General features: G+C 49.6%; 1 protein-coding gene across 1 annotated transcript in view; it reads right to left on the bottom strand.

Moving 5' to 3' along the window:
• Positions 1-9,551: 9,551 nt before the first annotated feature.
• EMH_0002640 (uncharacterized protein) overlaps positions 9,552-20,315 on the bottom strand; it is a gene marked incomplete at both ends in the record, with an annotated part of 17,494 nt that continues 6,730 nt past the window's right edge. The window contains 23 exons of the mRNA XM_013496093.1: positions 9,552-9,614; positions 9,790-9,946; positions 10,140-10,279; positions 10,499-10,942; positions 11,217-11,353; positions 11,540-11,608; positions 11,853-11,964; positions 12,111-13,025; positions 13,200-13,412; positions 13,548-13,784; positions 13,990-14,163; positions 14,291-14,441; positions 14,795-15,069; positions 15,255-15,935; positions 16,115-16,160; positions 16,341-16,678; positions 17,052-17,372; positions 17,533-17,634; positions 17,822-17,914; positions 18,199-18,556; positions 18,813-19,018; positions 19,349-19,753; positions 19,859-20,234. Coding sequence (XP_013351547.1) covers positions 9,552-9,614; positions 9,790-9,946; positions 10,140-10,279; positions 10,499-10,942; positions 11,217-11,353; positions 11,540-11,608; positions 11,853-11,964; positions 12,111-13,025; positions 13,200-13,412; positions 13,548-13,784; positions 13,990-14,163; positions 14,291-14,441; positions 14,795-15,069; positions 15,255-15,935; positions 16,115-16,160; positions 16,341-16,678; positions 17,052-17,372; positions 17,533-17,634; positions 17,822-17,914; positions 18,199-18,556; positions 18,813-19,018; positions 19,349-19,753; positions 19,859-20,234 — 6,013 coding nt within the window. The remainder of the gene's footprint in view (positions 9,615-9,789; positions 9,947-10,139; positions 10,280-10,498; positions 10,943-11,216; positions 11,354-11,539; positions 11,609-11,852; positions 11,965-12,110; positions 13,026-13,199; positions 13,413-13,547; positions 13,785-13,989; positions 14,164-14,290; positions 14,442-14,794; positions 15,070-15,254; positions 15,936-16,114; positions 16,161-16,340; positions 16,679-17,051; positions 17,373-17,532; positions 17,635-17,821; positions 17,915-18,198; positions 18,557-18,812; positions 19,019-19,348; positions 19,754-19,858; positions 20,235-20,315) is intronic.

The raw sequence follows: 20,315 nt of genomic DNA, 5'->3' as shown, positions 1-20,315 counted from the left end.
TAGCCTGATGCAAATAGCTTTTGCACCAAGGCACAAGCCACCCTCTCCTATAATCATACCAATGGTCACTTCCTAAAGAATGCTTAATGCTTTCACCAATGTTATATTCAAAGAATATCAATAAGAACTGACAGTCAATTTCACTCTTCATACAAATCTCACTTCACAACGAGCACGGCATTGCTGCCATGATTGTAGGGAGTATTCACTACAGGCAGGGTGCCAAAGGACCGACTCACGTAACTCTCAAAGGAAGGTGTGTTACACTCAAACCCTCGTGCTCCCTGCAAAGCTCACACGACAGTTTGGCCTCCTTTCCGTGGAACATGCAATCGATATGCTCGTGCACTTGACACCAAAAATTCGATCGGGAGCAGCTTCCTCAAGAATATGCGGGAGAAGCAGGGGGAGGGGATATCACAGAAATCTCCACCGTATTCGCGCGACTACGTGGATGTAAAACGTGGTATGTTAGCTGCATAGTATCTCATCTGCTGCCTATAAGGCTATATGACGATGCACCGAACTGGCAGATGGCCGCCACTAGGCATCATTTGTGGCCATGTGCCAAAAGAACATAGCATTCCAGATTTGCCGTCCAAACTCTGCACCCGCATTTGTACAGCCCAGTTGCAAAACAAAGCCTGCCACATGCGACCAGGCAATGCGCAAGACGTATCGACTACCGAAATCCTTCATTTGACGAAATCTTTGAGAGAAAAAGAAGATACAAGGCGTTTTCTTCCCATGGGAAGAATAGCTGAAGGAATCACATTCGCTATTGCATGTTTAGGCTTCTGTTGCTTTTTGGTTCCTAGACTTTTTGTTCTGGAGAACATATTAAGGCTCATGACAGGCTAGCATGAAAACCTCGCCATCTGGCAAGTAGCATAAAGAAACGGTTGACAACCTGCAAGACCACCGTATCCAATGGAATCCAAGTAGTCAAGGAGCCTCTTTACCACATTCCCAGTGTACTGACCATTGCCAACGTGATTCATCGGTCACTTAGTGCTTCGTTTTCACGGCCAAGCATGGAACCCGCGCCGAATGATTCCCTCCGGTCTACGTACTCGGGCATAAGGTATCGGAATTATGTGGTGAATCCATTGCTCGTATTTGCAAGGCCCGCATACGATGGTCACTCCAGAGCTACTGAGTCACGCTCAGCATCCATGGCATGATAGTAGAGCAGAACCGTTCAACGTAGGAGTGCCGTACACCGCTTTCACGTCCTGCCGATTGCAACTAGATTTTACCCCCGTGCTCTTCGGTCTTCTTGCGCCCGGCATGTGACTGGAAGGCTAAACTTTATTATAGCTGTCTAAGTTGCCGATCCTCTGCAAGCGCTACAGCCCGGTGTGCGCAAGGAAGAGTAGTAACAGACCGAAGCCGCTGGTGAGTCAAAAGCACCCCCTGCCTTCGTCGTCCCAGCCGCGTCCAACTTCCTTTGGGGCCAGGGAGCGTACACGTTTGCTGGATCGGTTTGGCTTTGGAGGCTCCTCACAGTTTTCTTCTCCAAGTTTCCTAGCTATTTTCATGCGTCTCCACATTCCGGTTATATGATCCCAATAAGGGCAAGCGAGCCTCTTATTGCCCTTGTTACTCGGACTACGGTTGCCGAGTTGTTCCGACTGCAGCTTTGTCATCGTGGGGGACGGCTAGTTAATTTCATGCATCTCCATATTCCGGTTATATGATCTGAGTCAGGGCAAGCGAGCCTCTTATTCACCTTGTTGCTCACACTATGATTGCCGAGTGGTACAGACTGTAGCTTTGTCATCGTTGGGGACAGTCAAACTAGTAATGCAAGCCACTGGAAGGCAACAAAGAAAAATGGAAGGCAACAGATCCTATGCTCTGCGTAACTCAAAGTGCAGAACAGCCCAGAAAGTAATGCGGGGGGTTAAAATGCTAGACGAAAAGCTGGAAGGATCAAGTGTGTGCCAGGACTACACTAGCCGCATCAGGTGCACAAGTTGCGGCAGCGTTGGTTGGCTTATGGAGCAAGAGCGGGCAACCACAGCTACCCTTAACTCAACGGCTTCCCCCGCATACCCATTAATAACATACACTGAAACATTTACTTGGAGAACTGCCTGCGTTCAAAGGGTGTCCCCGAGAGTCCCTGTGCGGGTTCACGTTGCTCCTGTCTTGCTGGACTTTGCAAATCCCCTCAGTCACCTCTACAGTAAGACAAACGATATATTTGGCCTACCTACATTAGCGGTGGCGTGCCTAGGGTTCGTATGGTGGTACTTAGAGTCCAAAGCAATACAAGTGGTGGTAGCCTGGCCCTAATGAGTTGGTAAAACCGTGTGTACTTGAACGAGTGGTTCCGACTGTCGCTTTGTCACCCTGGGGGGCACTTGAACTAGCAGTTCAAAGAAGAGTGAGTTACGCAGAGCGTAGGATCTGCGTTGTTCTCAGGTGCACGCGTTGCCGCAGCGTTGATTGGCTTGGTGAAGTCAAGTCCTTCAGACCAGAGGACAAAGTCATTCAGCTATCTACGGAGATACTGAGCTTGCGAATCGAGAACAGCTCGCTAAGCCCAATAGGCTCATGATGGCCGGTTTGCATGTCTACGGGGTACGAAAGAGAAGCATATAACGGATTGGCAGTTCAGCGGCTGCTGTAAACGTGAAGGCAGCGTTGAAGAGGGGCAAGCGAACGTTGCTTCGCTTCGCAAGGCTGGATGTCTGGTGGACACGCTGAGGAACTTCGGCAACTTGTAATATAACATCCAGCTGAATCGAAACGCATCCTTCCGGGGCTGCAGCCCGATAACTGGCAGTGTATGCAGCTCACAAACGCTCAAAGGCTGCAGTGTGCCTAGCGAAAGCGACAATCATTTTGAAGAAGGAAATTTCCAGGAGAAATTTGCCTTCCGGTGGTCTTGTTTAAGGTCTTAAAGCGCACCACAACAGGCCTGTACAGACTTGCGCTCCAGGCTCGCAGGGAGGTGCTCTTTGCCAGGGCAAGAGAGATATCAGGGCTTTGAAAGCAAACTGAGAAGAATTAAAACGAACTAGGGGAAGGAATTGTTCACCTAATTGATGTTTCGCCTTCTAGGTAGGCGGCTAACATCCAAGCCGGACAACGCTGGGGACCTACTGGCTACCAGTATTCGCAGCCGTTGGTGAGGGTATGTTCATCCCAAAGGGTGCTGAAATCTCCAGCAACAGAACACAGCCTTACCCGTTATACTTCGGCGAATTTAAGGAAGCACCCCACAGCAGTCCTTCAGAAGAACCGCCTATTAATATGTCATGTTTATTGAGGATCTTATACTAAAGTGTAGTATTCCTTATTATCGTGAACAAATCTCGGCAGAGCATGTAGTGAATACTCACTAGAATCACGGCAACAGTGCCGTGCTCATTGTGCAATGAGTGATTGTTTTATGAACAGTGGAATTGTGTGTGAGTGCTTATTGATGTACGCAGAGTGTAACATTCGTGAATGCATTAAAGATTCTTTATCCACTGACCATTTATATGACTTTAGGAGAGACTGGCATGAGCCTTGGCGGAAAAGGCATTGCAACATGCTACGCCATGTCCTCTCCCACCCGCAAAGACCGCAGTGCCTGCTCTAGTGGGGTTGCAGAGAGAACAAGTTTGGAGAAGAAAGTGGGATAATCAATTTGCTTTAAGCAAATTGATTATCCCAGTTTCTTCTTCAAACTTGTTCTCTTGTTAGTTTGTTATGTTGTTGTTTCTCTATGGTAGTTATTGCCTGCCAGCTCGCTCTGCTCAACTATTGGGTTCTATTTGTGCACCCCACACTAGTTCTTCAGAGATACAATATAGTACTACGTGAAGCTAACTGCAAATGCTTTTACTAAAAAGAAAGGCTCTAATTTATCTTAGACCGATCTATCATGTGAGGGAGCTTGGATCCCTCCTAGGCCCCAGAATTATTTTTCATCGGTGTTTGGGTTGTCGTTTGGGGCACAAGACGCAGATCTGCTGGAAGAGACTGGTGCATCTGTTAACGTGAGTGGGATCAAGCTCCGGGGGGCACATGATCACTGAAGCCCCAAACTCCCCTTAGACTGGCCCTTCTGAAGGCGAGTTTCTCACACAGCATGTGAGAGAGTGAGGGCTGACACCACTCAGCATCAGCTTACTGCGCCCGCAGTAGCTCCATTGCGATGGATTCACAACTTGTATTCGTGCAGAAGTTGTTTCCCTACTAGGTCTCACAGTTTTGTTTTTTAATGCATTTGTCTTGTCGTAGGGAACACAAGACTTACGGCTGCAGGCACTGCTTGGTGTATCCATGGACGAGAGTGCGATCAAGTTCCAAGGGCCCTATGACCCCTAAATCCACAAATTCCGCTGAGCTGGCTTGCTCTGGGGGACCTGCTGAGAGGCAGTGTGCGTATGCCCATGCTGCAATAGTACTGCTAGTCGGTTTGCTGCTTGAGAGGCTAAAGTATGAGACCCCAAAAGTCGGGGCACTCCAGTAGATCACCTCATAAAATGTGTGATGGCTAGGCTTGCCTTTACCTGAGGCTGTTCAGGAGGGGAGCGGGGTGGGGGTCGGGGCGCTTACATGGAATGAGAGTACATGCCCTCCATGCTGCGCTGTTCCAAATGTGTATCAAGCGCCATAGGCTGCTAGAGCATTTGCATGGAGCTTCTCCTTTAGTATCATGGGAGTCACAGAAACTCGCAAAATTGGGATGTGCATGGGTGTTTGCATGTAGCTCTAAGTGCACTCTCTCGCCGCGTTGGCAAGCGAAATGGGGTCAGGACCACGGCTTCTTAAATGGGACGTTTGGGAGCAGACAATTTGAAACCTATAGTAGGTTTTGTAGGAGTGGGCTACTCTAGCTGAATAGTTACTCGCGAGCGAGCTCCCGAAACAAATGCACTGCTCTTGGCATGATATGACTTTTGGACCACCTTAACCGTCAAATACGCGCCCTTATTCTTACCAGTGGTAGACGGGGAGAAGCGACCTATTGCCCAGATACAATTTGGTCCAGCGGGCCGGGGTCTATTCACTGTTAAGCATAGCGTATAGAGTCGAAAGCGGCTATTGCGGTGTTATGACTTCTCATGGGCGTAAGAACCCGAAAAAACGAATTAAAAATGAGTAAATGAGTTTAGCTCACTTTGCTACAGTTTATGTAATTGAGACTGGGGCTGACGCTTTCCGTGGCGCCGCTGGCTGCAACTGCATGGACTGCCTGGCTAATATAATCGATAACTGCGTAACCTTTTACACCGAGCAAAGTGCAAGCCTCCTTAGCCAGTGCATCCACCTTGGATGTCATTTGGAACATCTGTTCGTGCGTCACACCTACCGTAAAGTCGCCGGGATTCTCTGGCGTGATAATCGTACTGTTTTTCATTTCATAGCCGAACTTCATTCCACGCACTGGCGATTGCACAGGACAACGCATAGGAGCTCTGCATGTCGATACCATTCTTTCAATATCGGCAGCATTAATTGAAATGTTCAACTGCAGTCCATTATTTTTTTTTGGGGAGGGAAGTCCTTACTATGGGGGGTGTTAGGAGGGGAGCATATGAACTTACGCGCAAGAGCGGTGGTCGTCGTGGTGCTCCCAGTGATAGCGACAGGATGGATAAATGCTTCATTAACCAGAATAGCTCTCTTGAGGACGCAATTTGCCCCGGAGCGACCGTCGATGTAGTAAGTGAACATTTCGCAGCTCTTTGTGCTTTTGCACAATGTTTGACACGCCTCGGGAGAGGCAACCTTGTCAGTGATAGCTTTCACTGTAGGGGTTTTGCTGTCAACCCCCACGAAAACACCCGTGAGTTTTTTTGTTTGGAGTGCTTCGTGCTTTATTTGAATCATGCTTCTTTCTGCGCGCTGTAATGTCTCACTTGGAAACGCTGAAATAGTAAGAAAAATCTGGAAATGCCCTGCGTCTGCCTGACCATCATGGAGACTAGTATTTAATGCGTGTAAGGTGAACGAATTTTGACCAACATTAAGCCGAGTTAAGGCTCTCCATGGATATAACCGCACTGAGTAAACACGCACAGACTCTTATGGATCGCTTCATTTTGCAGCATGCAAATTCACTGCTAAGGTGTGTGGATCCTTCGCATATGACCCAGTGAACTATCCTGGGAGCGATGCGTAATCAGTAACATTGGCTGTTTCGCTATCAGCTAATAGAGGCAATGCTGGAAGAAGAATGAGCGTATCAGTGGGAAGAGCGAATTTGGGTATTTCCGGCAACCGAATCCTATAGCGTACGCCTACTTCCATTGGGTGTGCAAAATATGTACGTAGTAGTGCAAGACTGAGCGTCCGCTTATTATTTTAGTTAACTACAATATAGGGACCTTGAAATAGGGAACTTTTGTTTCAGGCTTGCTAGGGTGCAAAATCTCGCACCTGTAGGGAATGTGCATTGCGTAGAGCGAGACGCAACTTCGTTCATTTCTCTGGACTCCACGACAAGGGGACGTGGACAGATGCGTGGACCGATGACGGTCTTCATCGTTTCAAGTCTTTTTTCCATTGTATCGTCGCTGCGCTGCGCATCTGGAACGTCGTCTGGAGCTTCATCAATAGGAGACGTATACACAGAATAGCCCAAAGGCAAGTCATCTGGGCGGCGCAGGGTTATCTCGCTCCCCCATAATCGGCAGTCCTTCGTCAATACGTCCCACTCCCAAACGACGCACCCCGCATCGGTCTCCTGACAAAGAAGCTGGCAATCGTTTGCGTTTAGAGCAGCGCCAGTATGTAAAAGCTGTGATCTGCGTTGCTCTTCCGACGACAAGGGATCGGATGCGGCTAATAAGACCGTCCACCCATCAGAAAAACACGAATATCCACCATTCGTCACTGAGTCGACAAAGCGATGCAAGACAAATAAAAATGCTTTCAAACAATCTAATGTGTATAAGTGGCAAGTCACACAGTGCTTTCTAGATCCGGTGGTTGGGCATCGCAATTGGAAGCCGGTTCCTCATGTGTGGTAATCTTGCTGGAATGCTGCTGTCTTTTGGGGTTTGGATGAGTGAGCTTAACTAATTAATGTGAAGGAGCAGTACATACGCGAAATAGCCAGGGAGCAATCCTCTGTGCCTGACAATGCATCGTCCTGTCTGCGGATCAGCATTTTTTCTTCAGGATCCTCCGTTCTCAGCGTACAGTAGCTCCTACCCCTGTCAAAGGACCAATGAGTACAGGGCGAAACATCTTCACATGCCCTTGCACAGTCATTTTCGACCTTGGCTTTCAGCAAATAGAGCCTCCGCCCCCTGCCGAGTGTAAACCCTTCCAGGTAGCACCACCCCTTTGTCGGCTGTGGCGCAAGGCTAGCTGTGACGAGAAGCAAGGCAGCGAAAAACTTGCTTTCCAGCAACATTCCCTTGGCCAGAGGGAAGGACTGAACAAATTGCAGAATGGTGCTACCCCTCTTCAAATGTCGATCCTGCACGGGGCGCTAGGTGTGTGCAGGGAGGCAGGTGGTCTTCGCGTGGCGGCTCAGCATGCGTTTCCGTTAAAGGGGAAACATGAGTTTGGAAATCATTTTAGCGGATGAAACCGTGTTTTCTCTTTATGCAGTACTTTGTGCGCCAGCCTGTTACTAGACCTAAGCCTTCGGCTCCCTCCCGTACGTAGTCCGAAACCTACTTACAGCCAGCTATGGGGCGTTACCCCAACCACCTAGTCGCTGTCTTTAACAATCTAAAAATTAAATAAAAGTCGTTCTGGAACCCCATATAGTTCCCTTCTGTATTTAACGAAGTACTTCCAGCAAGCCCTTCCTCGCCAGACAGTGCTGACCATCCCAATCCATGGGCTGCATGCGACGCAGCCAACAAATATTAGTTTATTCCACCTTCCAAAATTTATGTTACAAATTTGGACAGAATCACGTATAATGAAAAGAGCGAATTGCTTCCACCAGCGTCAACACTTCCGTTATACGCCGAACGACCCTAAGGGTCACCGACACCAGCAATGAAATGCAGTGTCAAAGCTGGCTTACCCCAGGTTTTTCTAGTATTCTGTTTCACTGTCTGCCGACCCGTGAAAAAGGAACGTGTGCGTGTTGTGGAAGGGCCAGCAGCGGTGGCTTGAAACCGAGTGGAACAGCAACAAAACAATGCTAACCCCTGCAGCCAGGTCATACACTCAGAGTGATAGTGATACGTTCCCGCTCCTGTGCTGCCTTCCCTTTACTTTAGATGCATGTTCAACATACAACAGTTTATAAGCCGTCGGTGAGTTCAGGGTGCTCAGGTACAACTCACGTTCGTGCGCTGTGGTGTTCCATCTAGAGAGCACTTACGTCACCGTATGGAGGACTACTACTTTCGCCCGCATAACATGGCTACTGCTGGGTGTAGTTCGTTGACAAACTCTGTTTCTAAAATCGCGGGCCTTGCAACGATAATATTTAGTTACTGGTGTGTGTAATGGAGACCTGTATGGCGAGTTTCACTGGATGAAGGCTGCTGTAACCAAGTGGAATCTCAATCCATACAAATACGTAGGCTTAACCTCGGAATTTTACATTCAGGGACAACGCCTGACCCCCTGTACACCTTAAATCGATCCGCCGGACGGTTTACTTGTTCGTTACACTGCAGATATCTTGTTGGACGCAACTGAATGGCGTTGGAAACTGTTGAAAGCAGGACACCTGTGAGAGTACTGAAGTCTGACCCAAAATGATACAATTGTGTAGTGAGATTTTAACGGGAAGGCAATCAAGCCAAACAAAATTGAATATCTACGTGCGTCTAGCGCTGATTGATCGTTGCGCCAATGCAAAAGCTTTATACGCATGCATGTAAACTCGTTAGTTCAACAGATTACAATGCGGACCGTCTTTGCACTAATGCGGAGGATCTTAGGGGACCTTTCTCTTGTTGTATGTGCCGTGAAGTATTCTGCTTTACTTGTGGCTATACAGAGTGCCTGAATGCCGCTACTGTAAACACCACCATCTTGAGCTCGCTAGTTACATAGGTCTGCAACAGTGTCAATCCACCACGCCTACCAGTGATGCTGCCGTTTGTAAAGCATTGTCATGATCTAAATTGTAAACTAGTTATATATATCCTATGACGCCACATGAACGGTACAAGCCCCAAGGGTTCCTAGCTTGGATATGCCATGTTGTTGTCTAACGAAATACTTAACGATGCGGGGCGCGTGAACAAGAGAAACAGCACGCGTTTCTAGCTTGTGGCAGTTAACCCGCAAAGGCTTGGGCTTGGGCGAAAGTTGTACTTAAAGAACAGACCGGAATAGGCGACTACTCGAATTGAATCAGGAGCTGTAAGCAGCACACTGCTTTACGAGGGCAGATATACGTAAAAAAGATAAAAGGAATGAGTCAAAACGAAATGTGTGGGAATAGTGTAGGCAGCCGGTGGTGGCCGCACTGACCAGAGCACGGGATATGGCCGGCTGATCGCTACGCAAAACAGATGGAAGCCAATACTGATAGTTCTACCCCACTAATGAATGCCAACATGCGGGGTTTTGACTCAGAATCGCAATAAACTAGAAACTATTACTGGAATATCTGCGCCCTAGGTGCGGGGACCAAGAAACCTGCGCTGGACGATGTTGAGCTGGGCAGTGGACTTGGAAACCTGTGGCCGCATACGCAGCAGAAGCACCAAATTGTGGTTCCATTTGGCACAGGGGAAGACACGGTGAGTGGGAGGTGTAGAGTAGCTCTACAACAGGGTGCAACCAATCAACATCCAGAATATGGATAGGTAGATTTATCTGAAAGTTTGACGGAACCAACTTTAATTTGCTCACCTCCTGGAGGCACATTTTCAGGCGAGCGGCCTGGCTTTCATGATCCTCCTTAAGACTTGCCCCGGCTTCTCCCTTTGTTAACTCTCGTGATCGCTTTTCCGGCACCAAATTCCTGATGAGCATTTCAACTTGCTTCATGCTCTTCGCCAGTGTCGTGCTGCGTTGCGCGCAAAAGACCACAAGCATAGTTAGCAGAGAAACTTGATGAAGCACAGCTAGACAGCTAGCTCCATACCTTGCTACACGAGAATGAATTACGGACGAGCAGGTAGAATTGCCGCCTGTAAATGTGAGATCCACGAGCTTTTTGCCCAGGAAAATAGCTTTTGCACCTCTCCGGGAGTACCTACCGCATGCGAGCGCATCTTTTATAGAATTCCTTCTCCGAAAATTCGTGAAGCTTGCGCTCGTCTTCATCTGTGCCTTCTGCAAGAGCCCGCAGGTGTTTCCGGGCTTTCGCCAGCCACTGGTGCGAGAACTTGAGCGCCACCTGCACATATCACGAACAGCCTGACACTGCTCTCCCATTGGGGGCGTGTATTCTGCGAAAACGGCACTGTCATAAGTCGTCGAATGCAGCTAAGCATACGCAACAATAGTTGACCAATGGTTGAGAGGCTGACTGCCCTGTGCAAAACAGAAACTGAAAACTGAGCGCGTTAGCGATCGGAAGTTGGGTAAAGGTACCACAGTGACGAGAGCTACTGACCTGGTGGGTTTTTGCCCGACCAAACAAAAATCGTTGCCGGTGAAGTTGCTGACTGAGCAATTGTGCCTGCTGCTCAATAGATTCTTGCTCCATGGCTTTTCGCTCCTTTGCTGCATCCGTAATGATGCGCTTCCTTCTCCGCTGCATCCTGTTTAGCAATTTCTCGTGATATATGGCGTTCTGGCGGTTCTTTTCAGCTTGAAGGGCATGCTGGAGCTGCCGCAAGTCCGCTGCGAGTTCATTCAACAATCGTTCGTTCACTGCATTTCCGTGCACCCCGTCTGCTCCTTCAGCTCCTCCTTTGCATGCCTTCGCCCTTGCTTCAATGGCCGCATCAATCATCTTTCTCCTTTCCTGCAAACCAGCTTCTGCCAGCTCCTGAGCTTGTTGCACCTTCGACCACTCTTCGTTTTTCAGGTCAACTAGCTTTTGTGCCCATTGCGCCTGCAGTCCATCGACAGAAACTTTGATAGATTCGAGCAGTGGGGCGAATGTGGTAGAGGAACAAAGCGGTCGTTAGCACGCGTAGACAAGTGCGAACGCCAGCGATGCAAGTTATAAGATACAATTGCTTTTTTTATTGACATCGAATGTCGTTGCATGAGGCCAAGTAACTCTGTAAGAGACACAGCTGAAGACAGCTTTCCGCAGCGCATGCTCTTCGTTGTTTGCAAAAAGAAGTGCCCTGCAGATGGTGAATGCATGGACGAATCCTCACCTCGACAGCTTTGATTCGTTCGTCAACATGTGCCTTGTACGCTGCCTCCTTCTCCTGCATTGCCCTTTGAGCGGCAAGCTGTTCTTGGTGAATTGCCTCAAACCGCTGCTTCCACACCTCAGCCATGGATGCTCTCACTGCAACAAATATGATACGCAACGAACGTCTCCCCTTTGCGATATACCCAGGAACAAAACACGCATGAAAATATCGATCACTAATCCTGGAGCATGGGTAAATAGCTCCTCCAGCGGCATCTGAAGTCACTGCGATCACTGCGGCAGCGGGCGTTGCATGTGGCCCTCTATTCCCTTAGAACTGACTCTCTTTCGTCTCTTCCAAATATGCCTTCGCCGTCTCGCTGCCTTTCGCAGCCAACAGCTTTAGTTTCCCTGTACATAAATGGACAAGGAGCCTTGCACGAAGGGGATACTGCAAAGTTAGGGGATATAGAGGCCAATGCATAGACTAATGCAACAGTAACGTCACGGGGCTTTCACAGCCTACAGCTGTAGGGGCCCAGCCACTAGCAACTCAGTATGATTCCCACGTAGAGACAAAGGAAGAAAGCGAATCATTGCATACGTTGCTGCACGTTTCCTAACAATTGTTCTTCTCTTCTAGTTACGATCCTACCTTCTAGGGATGCTTGCCATGAATCTTCTAGCTCGCACTTCTCGTGCAACTGGTTGTCCTCTATGTGCCGTGAAGCAGCTCTCCAACCTGCATGCCGCAGCTGGAGCTCAGCCTGAAGCAAACGGCAGTGGAACTCCAACGGATCGTGTGGGTTGTGCTGCCCTGTCTCACGTATGGAGATTGCATAGGGAGCGCAAACTCAGCATCCCTGTATCCCAGAAAAAGGAATATTAAACTTTTGTAATCACATATACTTACGTCGATATCGCCGTCGTGACGCGCAGCCCAGTCTTGAATGAAACGGTCATAGGCATCCTCCATTTGTTGCGCATGCCTCTTCTCCATTTCTCGCAGCTGCCGTTGATACCTTTGGTTGGATTCTGTCCAGAACTGCCTGGCAAGCTTGTCGAGCTCTTGTGGTTCTACTTCGAATTCGATGGAAAAGTCAACGAGGTCTTGCTGCAGTTCTTGCTGCAGCTTATCAAGCTTCAGCTGCCTCTCCTTCTCCAGTTCCTCCAGAGCTTTTTGTTGCTCAGCTTGAAGGCGGGCCTTCTTTTCCAGCAGGCGCTGTCGTCTTTCTTGCAGCAACTGCTGGGCGCGCTGGTCCTGCATTAGCCTTTCCTGATCGTTGGCTGTCTCAGCCTGCCTCATGCGTTCTCGGTATTCCTCCATGAGCTGCGCCTGGGCTGCGCTAATGTCCCCTGAAGCTAGCGCCATCTCTAGCTGCCGCCGTCTGTTGGCCGCTGCTTCTTCGTCGGGCTGCGTCGCTGATTGTCGCCCGCCTTCTCCACTCTCCTCACCATCAGCGCTCTCTGCACTCTTATCAAGCCCATCGGGGCTCCCGCTTGCTTCCTCAGCTGATCCCGCTTCCGCGCTGGATTTTTGTTGGTCTTCTCCCGTCTGCTGAGCCCCTCCGGTAGTTTCAGATGACCCTTCTGCATTTGCAGCTGCGTCTCCTGCTGCTGCGGAACCTGCCTGTTGCATCTGTTGGTCTAAGGCTTCGAGCTGTTCCAGTTCAGCCTCTACTGCTCGTAGCTCCTCTTCCTGCTTGCCAGTTATTCGGGCTTTCTCCCTTTCAAACTCGATATCCGCCTGGTGGAGAGCGAGTTGGTGCAGCAAGTCATTCATAAAGCGGCCCTTTTCATTCGCCAGCGGGCCCTGGTACTGTTGTAGCTGTCAAAGAGAAATCAGAAGCACGCAGTAACCAACCATGAGTGACGCTTGGATGACCAGGTTCACCACTATCATGTGTGCACACAAACGGAGACACTGAAAGTGGGAAAGGGCAAGGGTTCCTAGACCGTCAATATGTATTATACAGAGCCATAGGCGAGCCACGGGTCCCACCTCCATGATTTCATGAGAGACGTGCAGCTGCTGCCTGCGCCGTGAAGCTTTGTTAGCTTCCTGGGACTTGGAAAGGCTGCGTATACGTTCGCCATATGCCGCCTTTTGCCTCTGCGTCTCTTCAGCCTTATTTGATGCTGATGTAGCGAGCACCTTCTCCCAGCTTGAGCAGTAATCAGCTATGTCTGCGTCTACACTTGAAGCGCCGCCAGTCTGCAGGAATTAGCTAAGCATTGATGAAACCAATAAGTGCAGGGCGAGAGCAGAGCGGCAAGCCAACGGGAATATTTTCGTGTAAACACAACCAACAGACTGCAGGCCTACAATTGGGAAGTCTCATACACTCACAGATATGCTGATCATTGCCGCTGCCTTCGTTTCTGCATGCTGCAGCAGCAGCTCGGTAACCCGAGCAGTGGTACTCTGGACTTCCGCTTCGTGTACTTCGGTTGCAGCAATCTCCAGATGTGTTACATCGCTGCCCCGCATTTTTTCTGTGTGAAGGAGCTCGAGCAGCTCCTCCTCCTTTGCACTTAGCATCTCGAATGATGTAATTTCGCCGGTAAGCCGAGATTCCTCTTCGTCCTGAACACGTGAACAAATGAATCGTGAGTATTAACTTAACTGGGGTGAACAAATGAATCGTGAGTATTACCTTAACTGGGGCTACTCAGTGCCTTTCACGCATAACCCTGCCTAAGCACCAGAAAGCAAGTCGAGAACACAGCTTGTAGCTGTGTTTTCGACGGGGAAACCAGCTTCGGGCTTGTGGAGTTCGCTGGTTACTTACGCGTGCGCGCTTGATTGTATCCTGCTCCCCGCTGGCTAACTCCTTAAGCCGAGATTCTAGTTCATGAATATCGTATTGGTGACCCCTGTAACCCTCCAGGAGGTTCAGCTGCTTCTGGAACGTTTGGGCGCGGACGTCTGCTTCTACCCCCAATAGGAAGCCCTGGGATATACTCTGTGGTTCAGATTCACAACATATCGTGGCTATCATTTGTGAAGGAAATTGTTGCTAATTCTAAGAGTTGACTAGAGTCTAGAACTGAGTATTGTGCTCCCACGAATAGCCAGTGCTAGCCACTCACTTGCTCCACTAGAACCTTAAGCTGCGTCCTCTCTCTCATGTCTTCTCGATGGAGAGCTGCGATCTTCTCTGCTGCCTCCTTAGCCAAACTATCTGTCTCTTCTCGGTGTGTGAACATTGCTTGTTTCAATCCCTCAATGTACCGACCGTTTCTGCACGTTGCATGCCAGAAAGGGGAGGAAACACACGGAGTAGTTTTCACATTGGTATGGGCCTAATTGACAGAGGGGAGCTAGCTGTTCAGCTCTCAACGGGAATGTCGATGTGGAAAATTTTGCTGTTGAGACATTCAAGCTGCCGTTTGAAGCTTGCGAATATGTGGCTGCGCCAGAAGGAAACTGGCCTTCAGCGACAAGTCAAATGCAGCGATTCTCTGTTCTTTTTTTCTGGGTAAATACGGGACCAATTCAAGCATAGGCAGAAACATATTGAGTCATTTCCAGCAGTCACCATGGTTGCATGCGTGTAGACTCCTTTGGGTGGCGAGCGCTTCCATAAGACCTACGTGCGTTTGAGGCCGACAACCGCCACCGCGTGTGCGACTCTGAATTGCTTAGTGTGGGATTCTATAAGGTTCTGAAAGCCCGCCTTTTGCTGTTCCCTGAGTTCCTGGATTCGATCTCTGGTAGTATCAGGCAAAGCGCGAACTTGAGACAAGTCCTCGAAAGCTCGCGATAGACCCATATGCCGCAATAGAGGGGCCCCAAGACTAGCCTCTTCCGATGCAGCGGTCTCAGCCAGCACTGAAATCTTGGCGACTGCACCTCGTGCTCGATCGGACTGCAGAAACACAGCATCCGTCGGCTACTAGATGAGATATGCTACAGCCATATTGAAAACTGAGTCGTATGCTTGAGACAAGGCAAACCTATGGGGGGTTGCACAGTGAGTAGAGGCAAACACGACAAGCCAAGGATGCTGAACCTCCTCCACAGCGTAACGATCCCCAGAAGCGGTGACCTTACAGCCAGCCGAGATGACTCCGCGATGAACTTTTGCAGGGCTTGATGGCGGTTTTCTAAATGTTCGAGCCTGAGAGCCTCGCACTGTTTTTGCAACTCCTCACGCCTAGAGAAAGCTGCTGCCACGGCTTCTAGTGCGCGCTTCTTCATCTCGTCAATGCGCTCTGGGTCCAAAGCTAGAGGTGTTTGCGGGCCATCAGCCTCCTCCTCAGACGTAACGAGATGAGCTGTTACCATTTCCTGTATGAGTCCTGCTGAGCTGCCTTTGCACTTGCGCGCTAAGCTTGAAGCTGCAGCCTGTGTATCTGCTGCTGCAGCCGCCTTTTCAGCTGCAGCTGCATAAATCGATCGAATTTCTTTCTTAAAGGCCTTATGGAGTTTCGCCAGTGCAGACTTTTCGCGGTCAGCCAACACATGCGAATGTCTCGCTATCGCGTCATGAGCAGTTTGCAGCGAAGTCCGCAGCAGTTCCATCTGTGCGTCTGTCTTCGCTTTAATTTGTGTTTCCTGCTGTTGCTTCAATTCTTTCAGCTGCTTCCCTGCATTGCGGGTGTAGGCCGACTGAGTCCAGTTGCCAACTGACTTGGCGCACTTCTGCTGGATGATAGACCCAATAGAGCCCGTCAGGTTGTTCACAACAGAAGGAACTTCGTCGTCGCGGGCTACCATCAATTCTGCTAGCACCTAAGGGAAATTACATATGCCACAGGCAGGGTTCTTTTGGTCAGAGCGTCAAGCACCGAGAGAGGGGGGGATGAAGCGCCTGCTTTGCAGGGCTTGCGCTGTGTCGCTTCTGCTTCGTTAAGGAACAAACTTCACAACCGACGGAGTTTGCATGCCGTAGCTTTGGGCGTCAACTGTACCTCTTGAAAGACTCGACTCAGCGGGCCTGACATGTCGCTTAGGAGTCTGCAGCAAGGCGGAGCACGAGCACACCAAAGGTCTCCGCTTCCTGGTGGCTCCGCTGTGTCTCCCAAGGGGGAAAAGTTCACATACGTGCATTGATACTTGAGAGGATATCTCGTAAACATCTATACTAGCCAGCGAGGGACACCGCATGCATGCACCGAAGTGAGCAAGCGAGCTTACCGGTCATCTTCCCTGGCCCTTTCGATGAGACTGGCTTGCTGCCACTCTAAGATGCCAGTGCTCTGGGTGACTTGAAGAGACAACATTTCTTGTCTGGAGATATTGCATATGTTTGTGAAAGCATCAATTTTTTCCTTCATTCTACGCTCCGCCAGGTCCACATGTCTGTGCAAATACGATAGACTTTTGAACCGGGCAGCAACCTGCTTGGACTCGCGTTTCAGCAGCAAGTCGTACACCGAAGCCAACATGAAGTGTCGTTGGCCGTCGGGGTCTGTTGTAGCCTTCGAAGAAAACTGATCGGTGACCTCTTGAATATCTTCCACCGACTCCTTGGTCTGCAACCACATCACAGATGCAAATGCACTGCAACATGAAAGAGGGAAAAATGCTGAAGACTCCAAGGCCAAGCTGTATAGCAAGAGGAGCAGCAGTCTCCCACTACAGCCATCAAGAACAGATGCTGTCCTAGTTCGGTGATCAAGGTAGAATGTTCCTGAGAACCACCCCCCGTGCCCGCCCTTTCTTGAGTTTAAACCTTTTTATTTGAAATTTATTTTTTTTTTTCCCCGACTACACTCAACTGTCGTCCTCGCACAGTATCGTCCGCTCTAAAGAACCTAATACTTGCCCTGCTGTGTGCACCTCGAGCACTAGGTTCTCTTGCAAGCTCATGCACGTGTATGTAGCGGAGTTCAATGGAGTACGTACTTCCTTTGCAGTCCTGATGGCTACATCCAGGGAGTCAAAGACAGATGGGCCCGCCTTTGCGACACAAGCCCTCAGTATCTCTGCTTCCTTGTTGCCCGCATTTCCCCGCTTGAGAACGGGTTGTTCTTGACCTTGCTTGGCTTGAAGTTCTCCATCGAGTTCTCTGAGCTTCTCCTCAGCTTCTTGGCGCTTCTCAGGCCCTTGAAGGGCCGACAAGATGCAACGCAGCAGCGCGGTCACGTGCCGGCTGCTTATTGACAAAGTGCCTTTCAGCTGCGCTGAGTCAACCCTTTCTTGCAACGAAGCCAGCATCTTCCCAACCTGCGGCCGCACCGTTGCAGGTAGAGTGAACGATATGATAGGGGCTTGTGCCTTTTGTTATTCATATAAATGCTTTTATACGTTTGAAGGTAGATAGACAACAAGTTCAAGTTGCAACAGCAAATGCCGATGCGAGGCCACAACCCTCTCCTTTTCTCACCAGCTGAGTTGCTTCTGCGCACGTCTCCTTTTCGCGTTGCATCTCCTGGTCTAGCAGATGTGTAACTGCCCTTCTCATGTCGCACAGTTTCTCAAGAGTTGCCTGAGAATGCAGGAAAGCCAAAGCAGACAATGCCATGATCAAACTTTCCACATAGAAATATGAATATCTTTTTCCAGACTATTTGCACTGTCTGTGCATGCAGCAGTCAGCTGAAAGTCAAGAAAAAGTTTCCCTGATTTCAAGCGCAAAAACTAGTTGGGGGGAACTGCTGCTGAGGAGCCCTTACTTGCACGACGCGGAGGTCCTGAATGTCTATTTCAACATGCAGGCGGTCAAGAGCCGGCTTTACATCGGCAACAGGATCATATTGCTCTTGTTCCTGTGAGGCAGCATCACAGGGTTTCCAAGGAAAAACATCCGTGTCGTGCGGTGCCCCATGCAGCTCGCTGCTCTTGATGTCGCAAGCGTAGTTGTTGTTTGCAGCCACTAAATTTTTGCTGTCGAATGCTGTGGTCTTGTATTCTATACTATTCTATATTATTTTCTATTCTATTCTATTCTATAGGATTTCATCCTTCAGCTAGCTAGCTGTGCACTGGACCCCACCATAGATGCTGAAACTGAATGAAGAGTTTCCTATGAAAATTTCAAGTTTGAACTCACCGTGCTGTCGAGCAGATCATCTCGTATTCTGTAGTGTACGATGCGAGTTGAACCCGTCGGCCTCATGTAACTAGAATAGAAACCTGCTGCTAGATGTTGAGGCTCTTTATGGTTTCTGAGAGCCAGCGTAGTACAGCCTTCAAGGCAAACAGCAGATACTACATTGCTTGGTGGCTGTGCAGAAGGCCAGCGGTGGCGGACGAAGCGAGCAGCTATGCTGAGGAGGATCAGCACGACGAACACCAGTGCTAGCAGCAACCCCACAAGAAGGACCCAGTCTGGATCGAGTAAGATATTGTTTGTCCATAGAGATATAGCCAACAGGCTCAGTGCGCGGAGACGAATGGGAGTAGGATATCTGAACACAAGTTGAAGCCACATCACGTTTCACTTGAAACCGAAATTAGAGAAAGAGAAGTGAACTCTGCCTCTTCATTGCACCCAAGAAGATGCACTGACACCACCCGAAAGCAAGCAGAACAGCAAGCGGTTAAGTATGCAGCTAGGATCCCACGGCACAGTTGCGTTGCTGCGGAGAGTGATGAGGCCACACATATATTCCAGAGGCTGCTGCTGATCCCTGCATGCATGCAGAGTTGTTGAATGAGGCATACCCAGTGTCTCCTGGGCAATCCATGCCTGGGGGCAGAACTCGCACAAGCGAAAGTTTGGAGTTTTGCATCGATGAGGCGAAGACGAAGGTCCCCTCAGCCTCAAAAGTTTGAATAAAGAAACTGGGGCTCTTCCCCTCCTCAACCTGTTTCGCCAGTGCTCTGAGGCCACTGCTGTCGAACGTGTTGCCTGTATTCAAGAGAGAATCCTGAAAAGCAGCAAAGAGAATGCAAAAAAAAAAAAAAAACACCGCCGTTCACAATAGCCCGTGCAGCCCCTCTCCCCCCCGACCCCCCCTGCCCCCCAACACTATAGTAATACAAGCAGCTATAGCCACTGCTAGTTATAACCAGCACTACGATGGTATATATTGTTATATGCAGTGATACACATAACCACCACTACAATGTTACAGAGGGCTTCGTGTGCTGCTAGCTATAGCAGAAGCAACAGAAGAAGGGCCACTGCAGCGACCTCAGTATGAACTGCTGTTTGTATGCTGGCGCTGCTTTCTATGTATGCAGGACGCCGGGCTGACCGTGACGTATATGGGGTAAACTCCGTCTTTGAGCTCCCATACAATTGAGGAGCCCTGGATGATACAGATGACGGAGTTGTCGACGGTCATAGACTGCAGCGCCGAGATCGAGCGCTCTGTATAAGAGTTTCTGAACTGTGCAGCACCGCGCCGGGGCTGTTCAAGGGCCCCTGATCCCTGTAGAGTATATACTTCGTGGTCGCTGCTCAGCCTCTTACTGCCTCCACTTGCAAGCCAGGAGCTCCGGCGGGCCCGAGAAAACAAGCGGCGACTCTGAGGCCCACTGTGCCAGCGACGCGACGGAGACCAGAGAGAGCTTGGGGGGACATAAAGCGCATGCAGCCCCGATTCATCTGCCCGTTGGAAATGGATGTCGCAGGGGATTGAAATACCAGCGAACAGTTGCTGTACATACACCACAAAGGTGCGCACAGCTGGATATTCTTACGGCTGCGAGGACTCAGCCTGTACTGCATTTCCTCTTCTTCTCGGGTGTATATACTGTCTTACCCTAAACATAGTACAGTATAAATAGGCTTCAGAAAGATCTATATCTGGGTGTTGCAGGATAGTTGTTTCTTCTGTCTCAGAATATTTTAACGCCATTTCCTTTCCCTCCAGTACTACCGTGGGCAGCGCTGCCTTGCAGCTGCCATCGCACTGCGCTGTCTCTGCGATGGCTTTGGCGCACTCGCATACACCGACAGTGCTGAGGAAGCTGCCCCCCTCGGGGCCGCAAGCTTCTGTGCAGTCTGCTGCTGACACACAACGCCCCAGGTAATCTCGCTGCTCCAGCTGCCCGCATCTCTTCAGCGTCACAGGCTGACAATTCAGTGTCCCGTCCTCCAGCTCCGATACCTCCAGGTGGTGGTCGTAGCTCACGTATCTGTGCCGCCAATACATATATATATATATACATACATATATATATATATATATATATATATATATATATATATATATATAT

The sequence above is a fragment of the Eimeria mitis genome, genomic scaffold, assembly GCF_000499745.2.
Source record: "Eimeria mitis Houghton genomic scaffold, Emh_scaff191, whole genome shotgun sequence".
In the NCBI taxonomy this organism is placed as follows: Eukaryota; Apicomplexa; class Conoidasida; order Eucoccidiorida; family Eimeriidae; genus Eimeria; species Eimeria mitis.
This window is presented reverse-complemented; position numbering and strand designations above follow the sequence as displayed.